This window comes from Muscardinus avellanarius, assembly GCF_963383645.1.
Source record: "Muscardinus avellanarius genome assembly, chromosome: 7".
Lineage (NCBI taxonomy): Eukaryota > Metazoa > Chordata > Mammalia > Rodentia > Gliridae > Muscardinus > Muscardinus avellanarius.
The window spans coordinates 113,565,752-113,582,691 of NC_137793.1; the positions used below are offsets into that span (position 1 = coordinate 113,565,752).

General features: G+C 48.5%; 1 protein-coding gene across 4 annotated transcripts in view; it reads right to left on the reverse strand.

Moving 5' to 3' along the window:
* DNM3 (dynamin 3) overlaps positions 1–16,119 on the reverse strand; it is a gene marked incomplete at both ends in the record, with an annotated part of 508,438 nt that extends 492,319 nt beyond the window's left edge. For all 4 annotated transcript variants that reach the window (XM_080699096.1, XM_080699095.1, XM_080699094.1 and 1 more), the window contains one exon: positions 15,959–16,119. In XM_080699096.1, coding sequence (XP_080555222.1) covers positions 15,959–16,119 — 161 coding nt within the window. The remainder of the gene's footprint in view (positions 1–15,958) is intronic.
* Between the last annotated feature and the right edge of the window lie 821 nt (positions 16,120–16,940).

Below are 16,940 nucleotides of genomic sequence, written 5' to 3' on the forward strand. Positions count from 1 at the left end.
GCCTTCCCTCTGTGAGGTCCCCTGACCTCTTCTTTGTGTGTCCATGGAGTGAGGGAAGGAGTGAGCTCGCTCGTCTCTCTCTCTCTTTTTCTTTTGTGTATGTGGTACTGGGGATTGAATTCAGGGCATTTTACCTTTGAACTGAACCTCCTAGCCCAATTTTTTTTTTTTTTCAGTACCAGGGATGGAACCCAGGGTCATTCTACCTCCAAACTACACAACCACCCCTATTTTCATTCTTTTGAAACAGGGTCTCACTGAGTTGCAAAGGATCTCACTAAGTACCTGAGGCTGTCCACAAACTGCGATTCTCCTGTCTCAGCCTCCCAAATGCTGGGATTACAAGCTTGCACCACCACACCCGGCTCCTATTTTATTTTTTATTTTGAAACGGGGTCTCACTAAGTTGCAGAGGGTTTCACTCAAGTAACTGAAGGTGGCTGCAGACCTGCGATCCTCCTGTCTCAGCTTCCAAGTTTGGGGATTCCAAGCGTGCGCCTCCACGCTCAGCAAGTTCTTCCTCTTTAAAAGTCCATTTCAAATCCTAATGTTTTGCGCGTGCGCACGTGCATGGTACTGTGGATTGAATCCAGGAACATCCTGCATCTGAGCTATGCCCCCAAGCCCTTTTAATTTTTTGTTTTGAAACAGGATCTCACTAAGTTGCAGAGGGCCTCACCAAGCTGCTGAAGCTGACCATGAACCTGCCGTCCTCCTGTCTCCGCCTCCCAAGTCCTGGGATTCCAGGAGGGTTCCGCCATGCTGGGTTACCAAATCCTCTCTTCTCATGAATCTTTCTTGGACTCTAAAGAGATGTGTTCTTTCGCTCTTCATACATCTGGAACATGCTGTTCCTCCAAAGGCGCTGAGATCTGTCTGAACTCCCATCCTTGATCATAATAATATCACACTTAACTACTACCGTGTGTCAGACACTGCCCTCCGTGCCTTACATCTACTAAGCAGCCTCGTTCTCATGAAGACCCCGGGAGATGGGTGCTACCACTGTGCACTGCACAGCCCAGGAAGCTGAGGGGAAAGGGCCTATGTGACTTCTAAGCCACGGAGCTGTGAGAGGCAGAGCTGGGCTAAGAAATCCATGTTCTCCTCCACCACCTCTCCATCTGACCCGGAAAGGGAAAGACTTGTCTTGACTACCTCTGCTTCTCCAGATAGTGTCTTCCCAAAGCGGCGCTCACACACGGTTCATGGTTGGTTTTCCTTCTGCTCATAAAACGTCAGGTTCTGTTCAAGCTTTGCTGCTGCCTGCAGGGTCAGAAATGAGCACTGAGTGCCCAGGAGATACGAGAAAAAGGAAGGAAGGCCCGTGGAGAGCAGAAGCCAGGCAGGTAGATGGTTCTGAAAACCAAGTCTAGGCTTAAGAGAGCGGTGGCAGCCAGACATGGTCGTGTATGCCTGTAATTCCGGTTCTTGAGAGGCTGAGACAGGAGGGTCACCGGTTGGAGGCCAGCCTCAGCTACTTAGCGAGGCCTTCAGAAACTGAGCAAGACACTATTTAAAAGTAAAATAAATACATTTTTATTTTTAATCCGGGCTGGGGGATGGGGATCCAGCTGAGAGTTGAACAACTTGGGGTCCCATCTGCAGAAATATATGTATGTGCATGTGTATGTGTGAGTGTATATAATGTATATGTATATATGCACACATATATGTGTGCATATATACATTGATACATATACCCACAAACATATATATATACATTGCTTTATTAAGAAACCCATCCACTAGTAGCATTTCCAAACATAATTTTTCTCAATTGATTCTATCATCAACTTACAGACAATTCTATTAAACTCTCTCTACCTCAACCATCAAACAAATTGGATATAGTGAAAATATAAACCCAGCAGTAATCTGACAGGCATGCAGGTAGATGAAACATTGTAAGAAACCCTGGTAGGAAAAAGACAATTTTTATTATATACACTTTGAGGATGTCCTAATTTTTTGTTACACATACATATTACTTTTTCAATTAAAAGGCAGATCATTCAACAGAACTTTAAAATAAATAAATAGTCCCCATTTTAACTCATCCTCGTGGAATAGTATGATGCTGTATAAATTGCACCTGCTGTAATAATAAGATAAGCCATTTAAGTAAAGAATCATCAAATAAGTGACTGGAAGGACACTGCTCTAGTCCAGAGGCATCCAACATCTGTAAAGATAACGCTTAGTAGAAATACACTGGATAGTGCAGCTTGCTACGCCTATTCAAATATGCAACCAATAAAAGTTTTCACAGAAAATGAGACTTATCATTGCCACTTTGATGTTGTCTGGCAGTGTGTGTATGCATGTGCGTGTGTGTGTGTGTGCATGTGCGTGTGTGTGTGTGTGTGTGTGTGTGTGTGTGTGTGCACGCGCGCACATGCATGTACATTACTGGAGATCGAACCAGAGAATGTTCTACTTCCAAGCTACACCCCCAGCCCAATTTTATTTTTTATTTGGAAACAGGAGCTCACTAAGTTGCTGAGGCTGTCCTTGAACCAGCAATCCTTCTATCTCAGCCTCCCACATACTAGGATTACAAGTGCGCACTACCATACCCGGTCTTTTTTTTTTTTTTTAAACAGTCTCACTAGGTTGCTAAGAGTCTCACTACTAAGTTGATGAGGCTGGCCTCAAATCTGTGAGCCTCCTGTCTTAGTCTCCCAAATATAGGCATGTACCACCATGCCCCGTTGTGTGACATGACGATACCTATCACTAATAGGTCACAACCCACAGTTGGAGAAAGCCTGGTCTAGTCCCTCCCCCCTGCACCCCACCTTTTCTCAAACAATTGACCAGTGAAGAAGGTATGTTTCAGCTTGAATAAATGGCTTGTGCAGAATTATGATTCATTCAATTAGCACCCTCCGTACACCAGCACTGTGTTTTGGGAAATAACAAAGGATGTCCAGCTCTTGGCTTCATGGGAGCTCAGGGAGCTGGGCAGACAGAGGCAACCAATTGTTCAAGAGATGCCCGCGCCGTGAAGCATATGGGGTCGACTCCAACAGCCGTGGAGTCTGAGAGGGCTGAGCACAAACCGGCCTTGCCCGCCCTGCTCTCCCTCCCGCCTCCTGGGATTACCTGAGGCATCGCTCACTCAACAGACAGACAGGGGGGACCCGGCACAGGTGCCAACAGAATGCAACGCAAGCGGACCAGCCGCTCTCCTGACCCACCGCATGAGGCCTCGCCCGCTTCCTGCCTCCAAGGACAGCAGACACACAGGTGAGCCGGGCTTCCTCCTTTCCTCTGCGTCCTGCTCTCCCAGCCAGAGGCTCCCAGCCAGATCCCCCTGCCCCTTCCCTTATTCACTAACTCGGGGGAAGAGATCCCCAAGGAAAACAGAGCTTCAAAGCACACAACTCAGCCAAGCGTTCTTCTCTCAGTTGCTCATGGCATTTCTTTTTAGCATGAAGTGAACAGACAAGATAAAGTTTCTTACATTGAATCCCCAGGACTGCAGGATTGAGACAGCTATGTCGGGACTCCTAGAGGAAAACGCAGAAGTCTCAGTGCGCGGCAGACTCGCTCAGATGGCAGGAGCCGGCGAGGACGAGGCTCCCTGCACAGACTGCAGGCCTGCCCCCCACCCATCCTTTTCAACATAGTAAAACCATCCAAACACACACAAAAAACAAAGTCCTAAACCTTGGCTAGGCAAGAAGCCCAAAGCTGTGTGTGTGCTTGTGTGTGTGTGTGCGCCTGTGTGTGTGTGTGCGCGCGCGTGTGTGCTTGTGTGTGTGTGTGTGTGTGTGTGTGTGTTCTACTGGCCTACCTCTGAGCTGCACCCCCAGCCCTTTTTATTTTCTTTTTATTTTGAAGCAGGGTCTGTCTCACTAGGTTGCTGATCTCCCTAAGTTGCCAGGGCTGTCCTCGAACCTCTGATCCTCCTGTACCAACCTCCCAAGTGCTGGGACTACACACAAGCCAGAGCTCTTCTTTTACAGAGCTCTAGGGCCTACCCAGCAAAGACCACCACTCCGACCCCATCAATCAGCCCACGGCTGAGACTGACAGCAAGTGGTGGGATGCCAGCCAAAAGAGAGGACAAAACTTTCTTCTGAAAACAGCCTCTTCGTGTATTATTTCAACACCCACTCCAAAAATGTTGGTACTTATTGCAAGGGCTCCGAAGCCCTTGCCTCCCAGCCCCTCGGCGGCCATCCTCTGCTCCCAGGTGAGCCCCTCGGCGGCCATCCTCTGCTCCCAGGTGAGCCCCTCCCTTGCTAGGTCCTCCTGTTTCTCCAGCCGGGCATCCTCAGCTGCTTGCAAGAAATACAGCCTCTGCATCCCATCTTGGCCTGCAATCCCATCTTCCAAAGGAAGAAGGTGTGCTAAGAGCAGTGTGCTTCTGATCACAGGCTCAGCGCTTCCTCACGAGCTACTCCCCAGGAGCATGTCTGGAAACAGTGTCAGCCAAGTCCTTCTGGTCCCGTCTCCACATCATTAATTCTACTGTGTACTTATCTCAGTGCTCGCCATGTGACCCCGAGCATGTCGCTTGACTTCTTGCAATTGAATATTCTTCATTTAGAAATTAAAATTTAAGATAGTCCTTAACTATCTTCTGGAAACAGAATTGTGATATGAAATATTGCTTTGGGACTCTTGGGAAGGAAGAGTATGCGAACTGGGTCTTTGCTGTGTGTACCTAGAGAAAAATACATTGTGATAACGGACTGTGAGCAAGGCTTTCCTGAAATATACTGTAAGAATCTGGGCGTGGTGGCGCACGCTTGTCATCCCAGCCTTTGGGAGGCTGAGACTGGAGGACTGCGGTTCGCGGACAGCCTCAGCTACTTAGAGAGGCCCTCTGCAATTCAGTGAGACCCTGTTTCAAAATAAAGAATAAAAAACAGGACAGGGAGCCGGGCGTGGTGGCGCACGCTTGTCATCCCCGCGCTTGGGAGGCAGAGACAGGAGGATCGCGCAGGTTCGAAGCCAGCCGCGCGCGCTGGCTTAGGAGACCCTGTTTCCAAATAAAAATGTAAAAATAGGTCTGGGAGTGTAGCCCGGAGGTAGAAGGGTTTCCAGGAACCCCAGTACCAAAAAAAAAATAAAATAAAATAAAATAGGACAGGGCTTTACCTCAGAGGTAGAATGCCCTGGGTTCCATCCCCAGTACCACAAAAATAAATAAATAAATAAATAAATAAATAAATAAATAAATAAATAAATAAATAAAATAAATAAATATACTTTAAGAGCCAGGCATGGTGGAACACACACCTGTTATCCCAGTACCTGGGTAGGCTGAAACAGGAGGATCGCAGTTTGATGGCCAACCTCAGAAACTTAGTGAAGCCCTGTTTCCAAATAAAAAAATAAAAATAGGGCTGGGATGTATCTCAGAGGTAAAATGCTCCTGGTACTAGGTTTGATTCCCAGTTCTACCAACAAAGAAAGAAGGAAGAGCAGGAGGAGGAGAAAAGAAGGAGGACACGGAGGAAGAGGAGAAGGAGGAGGAGGAGGTGGAGGAGGAGGAGGAGGAGGAGGAGGAGGAGGTGGAGGTGGAGGAGGAGGAGGAGGAGGAGGAGGAGGTGATTCTTAGCACACCCGTTTAGCAGATGGGGAAACCAAGGCTCCATGAGACTCCATGCCTTCTGAGCAGACCTGCTGCGCCCAGGAGCCAGGCAGGACTCGGCCCGCCATCGTGTGATGACCCCCTTCCAAATATTTGCTTTTGGAGGGAATCTGGGAAAACAAACACCACAGCTAGATTACCCGACCACCAACTTACTTATTTAAGTGGAGCGTTCTTTTTCAATTCCAAGCCCTCAAAACAAAGGACAGCGCGGCCCTTCAGAAGCGCGACCAATCCCAACGTGACACACTTGCTGTTCAGAGCCACATGGTCGCGGGGAAGCAGCGGGAATGAAGGGACATGCTGTCGCCCAGGAGCACCGAGGAGCTTACAGCCCTGGAAACCAGGGTCCCTCGGCAGCGATGGCGGAGGTAAGACCCAAGGCATCCTTCACCCTTCCTACAATTCAGGAATTAGAGATGGCATCTCTAATTAACATTGAGCATTTAACATGAGGTGAACGCTTGTTGAAATTAAAAGCTACTGTAGAGCCAGGTGTGGTGGCGTACACCTATAAGCCCAGGACTTGGGAGGCGGAGACAGGAAGATCGCAGGTTCGAAGACAGCCACAGCAAGTAGGAAGACGGGAAGATCTCATCAACCTAGAAGGACCCTGTTTCAAAATTAAAAGTGACAATAGAGCTGGAGGTGTAGCTTGGAGGTAGAATGTCTCTGAGTTCAATCCCCAGTGTCACAAAAAGTAATAAAATAAAAATTTATTTCTATGAAGTTGGTGGCCACTTAGTTTACTAAACAAAGGCAAACATACACACACACAAAATAAAGCCCAAGACTATGAAATAGGCAATTAAGGATATGGATTTGCTACACAAATACTTCTTTGAAAGTTCATCCATTTCTTTTTCCTTATTATTTTGTGGTAAGGAGGGGGGTTGGAACCCAGGGGCTTTTCTACCTCCCGGCTATACTCCCAACCCTATTTTATACTTTATTTGGAAACAGGGTCTCACTAAGTTGCTGAGAGCCTCACTAAGTAGCTGAGGCTGGCTTCGAACCTGTGCGATCCTCCTGTCTCAGCCTCCCAAGTGCGGGGATTACAAGCATGCGCCACCGCACCTGGTGAAATCTTGTCCATTTCTCTTCGTCACAGTCTTTCTGTTTATGTTACTTATTTATCTACAACTTTTCAGGTTTCCTTGGTTTAAGCAAGGTTTTTTGGTGACTGCTAGAGGCCAAACTTCCCAGCTAATGCCCGCCTGGTGGACACTATTACTAATGTGGAAAAGCACTCACTCTCTCATTTGAAGCCAGGTGTGGTGGCGCACACTTGTAATCCCATTATTGGGAGGCTGAGAGAGAAAGGTCGCAGGTTCACAGCCAGCCTCAGCTACTTAGTGAGGCCCTCCACAACTTAGTGAGACCTGGTTTAAAATAAAGAATTAAAAAAAGGGGCTGGGGGTGTAGCTTGGAAGTAGAATGCCTCTCCTGGGTTCAATCCCCAGTACCACAAATACACACACACACACACACACACACACACACACACACACGTCTCATTGGTCTTTTCCTGGGCCTTTATTAGCTCCCAAACTCACACTTTTTTTTGGGGGGGTAGGTACTAGGGATGGAACCCAGGGACATTCTACCTCTGAGCTACACCCTCAGCCCTATTTTTTATTCTTTATTTATGAAACTGGGTCTCACTGAGTTGCAAAGGACCTCACTAAGTAGCTGAGACTGTCTGCAAACCGCGATCCTCCTGTCTCAGCCTCCTGATACAAGCATGCGCCACCACATCCGGCTTCACACTTTCTTCGAGAGTTTTCTGGGATAGAAAAGGACCTGGTCTTGGTCTGAGAGTAGGTCAGCTCCCTGCCTCCACCCGCTCTCTTTCACGGACAAGAACAACAGTCAGCTACCCAGCAGAATATAGCAGGGAGTATCCAGGAGAGAGCCTGCTCCAGCAGCCCAAAGGGATGGGAAGAGGAGGAGGCAGGGGAGGGCGGGAGGGGGCGCTGGAAACAATAAGAGGAGGAAAAGAAGAGGCCGGACTGACGCAGGCGCCTGGGCCTGAACACTGAGTTCCATCCCCGTCTGACTGTGACCTTGGGCAAATCTCTTGGTTTCTCTGTATCCTAATGGAGCTCTGGGAAATTGGCGAGAATTAAACCAGAGAGAAGCTATTTACAGGAAAAGCCAGCCCTTGCTTCTGGTAAAGGAAGAAACGCTCAGCGTGTGGTGATGCGCACACGCGCACACACACACACACACACACACACACACACACACACACACACGCACACGTGTGCTATCAATATACCCTCTAATCTGTAAGAAGTGCTGTTTTATCTGTATCACTGAGGGCCGTCAGCTAACCTCCCCTTTCTAAACCACACACTCCATTTTTAGGTTCGCCTGCAGAACATTTCCCCGAACATTTCTGTCTTCAATTTACTTTGCCTCCCATTACTTTCAGGAAATGTTTCATTCCCTAAAAAGAGAGTAGAATTCTGCCTTCCCTAAGTATTAGACTTTAGGAGGTCCTTAAAAATAGTTGGCTCAAAGCCAGGCGTGGTGGCACACGCTTGTAATCCCTGCACTTGGGAGGCTGAGACAGGAGGATCAGGTAGGTTCAAAGCCAGCCTCAGCTACTTAGTGAGGCTCTCAGCAACTTAATGAGACCCTGTTTCCAAATAAAATAAGAAATAGGTCTGGGAGTGTAGCCCGGAGGTAGAAAGCCTCTGGGTTCCACCCCCAGTACTACCAAAAAATAAAAAAAAAATAGTTGGTCCAGTCCACGCTCTCCTTAACCTTCACTGTGCCAGCTATGTGCGTGCATGTGTGTGTGTGTTCCTTTATGAGTGCTGGCCATGGGACCCGGGGCCTCGTGAAGGCCGGGCAGCATGCTTGCCACCGACCTCCACCTCACGCCCCCAGTTACACTTTTAATCTCCCCAGCATCCTTTCTTGCTTGCTCCTCCTTCTCAAGCCCTCTCCCATGTACAGTATCTCTTTGTGATAAAGAGACCATCTGCGCTCAATGGCTCGTTGTCAAGACAGACACTGAGACGCAGCTTGGCACCTCCCCGCTCTGACACTGATACTAGGGCGCGGGCGGCCTTGAGCTCCAAGGAAGCTCAGGCCAAGACACTGGAGACTCACTCTGTGTCTCAGCTCAACTGCAGAGCTGCAGCTCTGCATGGCCGTGTTCTCCAGCTTTACCATTGCCATTGCCTTTCTATACACACAACAGCTTCTCTCTGTTCATACTTCCTTGTCTGTTCTCATGCAGAACTAAAGCAGGCCATGTTCATCGATGCCCATATATGTTCATATATGCCCACGTCTCAAGGGTTCCAATAATGGTGGTGCACGCCTGCAATCCTAGTGCTTGAGAGGCTGAGATAGGAAGTTTGCAGGTTCAAGGCTAGCCTCAGGAACTTACTGAGCTCCTGTTTGCAAATAAAAAATAAAATAGGTCTGGAGGTAGAGCTCAGAGAATAATCAATTCCCAGTACCACAAAGAAATAAAGAGGGAGAGTGGTATCCAGGCCGTATCGCAGCCTGGTTACTTACTAGCCACGTGATCCTGGGCACAGGACTCTCCAACTCTGAGTCTGCCTCTTTCCATCCAGGAAGGCCAGCCAGACCTCGTCCCCTTCTGCTTTCCACGATCTAAAGATGTGCTTAGTATAACAATCCTTCAGCATTCTTAAATCAGTGCTGATCATGAGGAATCGCACAGCAGACTCAGGCTGCAGAAAACAGCTAGCTGCTGACCATACAGAGCATCAAATCAGATGATTCTATATAGTACATGAGGCGCTATCTCTCTCTCTCTCTCTCTCTCTCTCTCTCTCTCTCTCTCTCCCTTTCTCTCTCTCTCTTTCTCTCTCTCTCCCTTTCTCTCTCTCTCCCTCTCTCTCTCTCTCCCTCTCTCTCTCTCTCTCTCTCTCTCTCTCTCTCTCTCTCTCTCTCTCTCTCTCTCTCTCTCTCCCTTTCTCTCTCTCTCTTTCTCTCTCTCTCCCTTTCTCTCTCTCTCCCTCTCTCTCTCTCTCTCTCTCTCTCTCTCTCTCTCTCATTTGTTTTGGCAGTAGGGAGTAAACCCAGGAGCATTCTCCCTCTACACTCCCAGCCCTTTTTAGTTTTTGTTTAGAAACAGGGTTTCACTAAGTCGCTGAGGTTTTCCTTGAACTTTCGAGACCCTCCTGTCTCAGCTTCCCAAGTACTGGAATTATAGTACTGGAAACGCCACACATGGCCTGTGGCTCGCTTCGCCCAGCTCTGGTAGGAGGAGGAGTTACTCTGCTTGTAGTTTTTTGGGGTTTTTGTTTGTTTTTGTTTTTGTTTTGTTTTGTTTGCAGTACTGGGGATGGAACCCAGGGGCATTCTACCTCCAAGCTACACCTCCAGCCCTATTTTTTATTATTCTTTTGAAACAGAGTCTCACAAAGTTGAGGAGGGCCTCACTAAGTAGTAGCTGAGGCTGACTGTGAACCCGCGATCCTCCTGTCTCAACCTCCTGAATGGTAGGATTACAAGCATCCACCACCACACCTGGCTGCAGCTCTTTTAAAACTAAATAATATCGTAATAAGAAGTAAAACTTCATACTTTAACTCCAGTTATCATCCCTGACCAGAAGTACTACCTAAGAAGAACGGCAACATACAGCCATGGTGGGGATGTGGTCTGGACCGCAGAGGTCATGTCTTGGAAGCTTGGCTCCCAGTATGGCTCGGTAAGAGGGATGGGGTCTAGTGGCAGGTGATCAAGGTCATTGGAGCCTCTGCCCTTAGAAGGAATTGACGTAGGGCTAATGGGACCTGGTTGACTCTCTAGAGAAGATTGTTATAAAATGAGCAAAACTGGGCCCTCCTTTCTCTCTGGCTTCGTGCCTGGCCCTGTGATGTCTTCCTTTCCCATGTACTCCCACCATGATGCTATCTGCCATGAGAAAACACCACACTTGAATCTTCAGCCTCTAGAACTGAGAGTTAAACAAGCCTCTTTTCTTCATAAAATTACCCAGCCTCCAGTATTTTGTTACAGTAATGGAAAGCAGACTAACAGTGTATTAAATGTATTTCCACTGATAAAGAACCCAACAGCCTACCCTATAACATAAGTAAACATTAATTTTTCATTCCGAGGAGGTTCCGGAGGGCTATCTTCCCAAGTTCATTCTAAAAGATGTCAGGTACATTTTTTGATATCTGTTTGTCAGAACAAATTCCAGAACACAGATAGTCTATCCAGTCCAGTTCACCTACTTGTGTTGCTTTTCAGACATTATTAATTTTTTTAAAAAAGGAGATCAAGCAGGGCGTGGTGGCCACGCTTGTCATCCCCGCGCTTGGGAGGCGAAGACGGGAGGATCACGCAAGTTTGAAGCCAGCTGTGCTGGCTTAAGAGACCCTGTTTCCAAATAAATATAAAATAGGTCTGGGAGTGTAGCCGGGAGGTAGAAGGGTTCCATCCCCAGTATCACCAAAAAGAAAGAAAGAAAGAAAGAAAGAAAGAAAGAAAGAAAGAAAGAAAGAAAGAAAGAAAGAAAGAAAGAGGAAAAGAAAGAAAATTAAATTGATTGCAGTAATTAAGTCCTACCAACTATGAATTTGTGATAACCCAAAAATATGTTATGTAAAAATGGTGATTCAGCAAAATATCTTCCTGGCCTCAGGCTCTAGCGACCCATTGTTGGATGAAGAATAGTTCCATTCCACGTTTTTCATACTGAATTTTTTGGGAATCCCAAAAAATTATTTTAATAATTATCACGTTTTAATTGTTAGCACCTATTAATCTAATAACTGTAGCACTTGGAAGCATTTCTTGAAAAAAATTGACAAATTTAGCTGCTTCGATACTTTAATGAAATTCTTCCCTCAGTACAAAGCTATTTCTGAATAAGGAAGCTTCATTTAAAAAGTTTCATTAATATGAATGCTTTTACGCCTAACCTCATTTGCAATTAGAGGACTCTTACTGACTCAATTTTTAAACATTTTCTTGAAATCAGTCAAAGGATTTAAGAACAGATTAGTGTCAGCCGGGCATGGTGGCTCACATCTGTAATTCCAGTACGTGGGAGGCTGAGATAGGAGGATTTCCAGTTTGAGGCCAGCCTCAGCAACTTAGCAAGACCCTTAGCAAAACTTTGGCAAAATCCTGTTTCAAAACAAAATAAGATAAAAACAGCTGGAGGTATAGCTCAGAGGTAGAATGGGTTCAGTCCCCACTAACAAAACAATAGTGTCCAACTAAACCATACAAATGAGTAAGCTGTCAATTCTGACCATGGCCAGCAAGAGCACTAAATGGCCCACTCTAGGGGTTCCGCAAGACAGTTTTAATTTAACCAACGTCTTTGTACACTTCATAAGTAAATAAATAGACGTGATCCAAACACTGGCACATGAAAATTCACTCCCGTCACTGTGAACACCGTTCAGAAGAATCTTCTGTTTGTTCCTCACTAACCACAAAACCTTTTCTATTTGTGCAGAAGTAGAAGCCTCTTTATCACTCCTGCTACATGAGATAATGTGGAATCTTCCGCCGTGTAATTAGCATTGGAAAGCTGATGTTTCCAACAAGCATATCATTACAAACATTTTCACATTAGCAACTAGGATGGTTTTCACTTAGTACCTCTATCAACGAGTTAAATGCCCTCTAAACAGACAAACAACCCGATCAGTTAAAAGCTCTTCTCAGGAATGTCTAATATAATTTAAAAACTTAACTTTAAATGAATGTTTCTGCTTAAAAGGCCTCCTCCAATCCTCTTCAAAGTGAAGCATACATATATGTGTATATTAAATATTACATATATGTATATATGTATGTGTGTATATATTATATAAAGTATGCTTATACTTTATATATTTACATTTTATATATATACAATGGGCTGAGAAAGGAGGACTGATTGAAAGTTCGAGGCCAGTCTTAGCAACTTGGTGAGACCTTTAGCAACTTAGGGAGACCCTTTTTCAAAATAAAAAATAGAACTGGACCGGGGGGAGGGTTCTAACTCAGCAGTAGAATGCCCGGTGGGTTCAATCCCCAATACAAATAAATAAATATGAATAGAATTATTAGCACAGCAGCCTCGTATTTATATAGTCAGTATTGATATATACAGCCAGAGAGAAGCTGAAAGTATGGAGCAGAGGAGCTGCTAAACCTCAGTTGATGGGAAGGTGTGGGACCAAGCGTTCAGAGCAGGGATTCTGGAGCTCAGATACCTCGGGTTGAATCTTCAAGGCATCATTTCTACATGAGAGTTAATTAATTTAGCCATGAAGGAGTGACTCAAACTCTCTAAATTCTGGTCTTCTCTCAGGAGCGTGGAATGCACAAGAATACCTACCTCGCTGGGGTCTGTGATGGTTGAAGAGCCACGTAGAGTCCAGCGTAGGACCGGCAGGTGCAAGCACACGCCAGTGTTAACGCGCGGCGTCCTCATCACGCTCATCACCCTCTCACCGCCCCAGATACGCTGCACCTGGGCGGGCGCGGAGCCTAGCTAGGCCAGGGCCTCAGCTGCTGCTCAGTAGACCTTGGGCGGCTTCTTGCTGCCAGCAGCTATCGCACCCTGAACAGGCCGGTTACTCACGCTATATCGCATTAATATGTAAATACATGGCTTCGGCAAGAAAATCGCAAACAAGGGGTCCATTCACGACCATCTCAAACTTGTCATCCCAGAGTCAGTTTTTGCAGCCACAGTTAAGTGAACACATTCACACCCAAGTTCATTCAGTGGTGTCAAAAAACCAATTTAAGAAAACTATCTGAGAGGGAAAATAGAGTGAGTCCACAAAACGTGGATTGTTGCGTGGTGCGGAGAAAAGCCATCATCGTTGAAATTATGAACGAACAGGATGCATTAGTGATGGTCTTTGTTTTATGACCACATTCAGTCAGGGTCGTAAAACAAGAATAGTTATGTTCAAAACAGAAAAGTTCCATCTTTATTTATTGGTTTATTTGGTGATACTAGGAATTAAACTCAGGGGCATTCGACCTCTGAGCTACACCCCAAGTCCTAGTTTATTTTTATTTTGAAACAGGGTCCAAGTGGGTGAGGGCCTCACTATGTTGCTGAGGCTGGCTGCCAAACCGTGATCCTCCTGTCTCAGCCTCCCAAGTACTAGGATTACAGGCATGCGCCACCATGACCACCCGAAGTTGCATTTTTAAAGGTAACGAACTTACATTGATTGTGAAACTTGTAGATAATAAAAGGAAAAAATTAAAAGTTTATATTTTATGAAAAACACTATTTTCTTCTGCCTAGGTGGAATCTCTTAGCAAAATAGAGAACTTCATTTTCCTGAGCTTGGGTTATAATTAGAAATTAAATTCTTCAATAATTCAATGACTGAAATCTTTCTGAAAGTCAAATCGCTTATTTAATTAAGTTTTCTCCTTAATGTATAAGCTCTGTTCGGCAGGCGCCACCTCTGTAGATAATAAAGGCTTTACATACTTTTTAAATAAGCATTTTCCTCTGTGTTTATCTTCTTCTTTGACATATTTTTCTAATAGCAATGATTGGTAAAGCTTTTTAGCGTTCAACAAATCACCAATGCACTCTGATAAGTGCTCTGATTTCAATAATGTTTATCATGTTTATTTTTTCATTGCATCATAAAAATGTTCAAGCTTAACTCAATCTCTCTCTCTTTGTCTCTTTGACTCTGTCTTCTTGTTACAAAATAATAGAGCTAGTTAGGGAAAACCTGCACAGTTTTCTTATGGCATTAAGAAGACTGTTGGGATTTATAAACCTAAAGAGTAGAATTAAAATATGTGCATAAAATTTACATTACACTCAGAAGTTCTTGCCACAAAAAAATGCACTCAGAATCTAGACTCATCCTAGTCAATATATGAAAGATGTACTGAGATATGGTAATTGCAGGCAGGTGCAGTAGCCCGCGCCTCTAATCCCAGTACTTGGGAGGCTGGGACAGGAGGATCACAGGTTCGTGGCCAGCCTCAGCAATTTAGCAAGGCCCTCTGCAACTTAATGAAACCGTTTCAAAATTAAAAAATTAAATGGGGGTGTATCTTGGATGTAGAATGCCTTTGGGTTCAATCCCCAGTACACACACACACACACACACACACACACACACACACACACACACACAGTGATTGCATTTGAGATACTTATAATTTTACTCTATAGGCATCTGTGTAAAAAATACAAATGTAATCGAACGACTCCAGCGCTTCACTGCAGGTCTGACGCAGCCTCAGTGCTTTACCGTCACGTTTCTCACTCACCATCAAAATAAATTACAAAATCAAGGCAAATTAGCTAATTTCTCAAGGACAGCAGCCAACTGTTGGCACTTACTTTTTAAATTAGGTTCCTTATCTTTCTAGTTCACATAGAAAGGGGGGGGGGATGGAGATTGTTGTCAGAGACAGAGACAGGCGTCATCCCCCGAGAGAAAGGGAAATGTTTACGAATGCCCACACCCGAGGGAGACGTGGGGAGTATTCAGCCCCGCGATCTTACGCACATCACCACGCTCTAACAAAAGGAAGACAACAAACGGGAACCTTCCGGTTGCAAGTCACTCACGAGCCAGACCAACGGAGTCTTAAAAAGGAAAAGCCAGGTCTCCGGACGGCCCCTCCATCCCACCTGATCTACCAGGAGACGCTCCCGAGGGGCTTTTCTTAGCCACCGTCTGCGCCCCCCGGGCAAGGTCGTCAAGGTAACCGAATCCCTCCTGGACCACCCGGTGGAAGAAACGTCGATGCCGGGTGCACAAGTTAATTCTCTCGCCTTTTCTGGATTGCGGGTCGGAAAGAAAGCCACGCCAGCCATCCGGATCCCATCGACCCTGAGACTGGCTGGACGAACAGGCGCTTCAGGGAGGCGGCAGCGCGCCGCTGGGGGAGGGGACCCGGAGCGAGTGCCCAGAGGTGCGGCCGGGTCCGAGGGAGGCCGGGGACGGGCGCCTGGCCCCCGGCCGGGCTGCGGGCGCACAGGTGCGCGCACACGCCCCACCTTTTCTCCTCCCGCTCCCGGGGAGGGAGAATGGTGGAGCGTCGCCGCTCGCCTTCTCCTCGCACCCGCCTTCCAGCCGGGCACAGGCGACCCCCGTCTCCATCTGAGGACCTCTGCAACCCCCCGGCGGAGGAAGCGCGCCCCCGCGGGGCGGGGGAGGGGCCGCGCGGCCGCGCGCCAGGTCCCTCCCGGGGCGGACCCTGGCTCCGGACTCCGGACCCCGCACCGGGGAACCGGCTCTGTGGGCAGGGCTGCAGGCGAGAGGCCGACCGCGGCCACGGCAGGGGGCGGGCCGGGGATGCCGGGGATGCCGGGGGGGGCCCCGCCCGCCGCCCGGCCCGGCTCACCTGCCCACGAAGTTCTCCAGCACCGAGCTCTTGCCGGCGCTCTGGCCGCCCACCACGGCGATCTGCGGCAGCTCCAGCAGGCAGCTCTGCCCCAGCGCCGAGAAGGCGTCCTGCAGGCGGTTCACCAGCGGGATCAGCTCCTCCATCTCGCGGTTCCCCATCCTGCCAGCGGCCCGCGGGTCCCGCTCGCCCGAGACCTGGCTGCGGCCGGCCGCACCGCCCGGGCCGAGGTTGCGGCGCTGGGATCCGACCGCCCGGACCTGGCGCCAGACCGCGGTCCCGCTCGCTGACAGCTCAGGGCGCGCGGCGCGCCTGCGCGGGAGGGGGCGTGGCCAGGCCCGGCCCCGCCCCGCGCCCCGCCCGCCCCGGCCCCGCCCGCCCGGCCCCGGGCCCTCGGGTGCACGTCGCCCCGCAGCGGCCCGCGCCGCCCGGACGCCCGGGCCCAGAGGCCGAGCCGCCGCCCTGGGCCCGGGAACGGCCCCGAGTCCCCCTCGGCCCGCAAGGCGGGCGCGTCTCTAGTAGCTGCCAGGACAAAGCCCCAGAGAAAGCCCGCAGCATCACCAGCACGGCCCCGCCCACGGCGCCGCAGGAACACTCTTCCCGGCCGGGATGCGGAGGCCAGCCTCCTGCCCGCGGCCGGCCCGTGGAGTCCACAGCCTGCGGTCTGATGCCCGCTTGAAGCCGAAGTCGCGGGACCTCAACCTATCCGCTCAGTCTTCACTGACTCCGGAAAGCACAGGTGTGGTCCCGGGGCTTTGCCGGCCCCTGCAGGTCCCTGTGGTCTATCCTCCAGGCCGCCTCCCGAATCGGGGAAGGGTAGGAGGTGGGGTCGGTCAAGGGCCAGGTCCGGCACCGTGGGCTTGGAGAGCACGCTGCGGAGCCAGCTTGTGCTGAGGCAGACATGGCCGTGCGTCTTAATCTGCCTTGGCCCCCAAAGGTGGACGTGGGCATCTTCCTGCCTCGCCTCTCATGCTCCACCTGA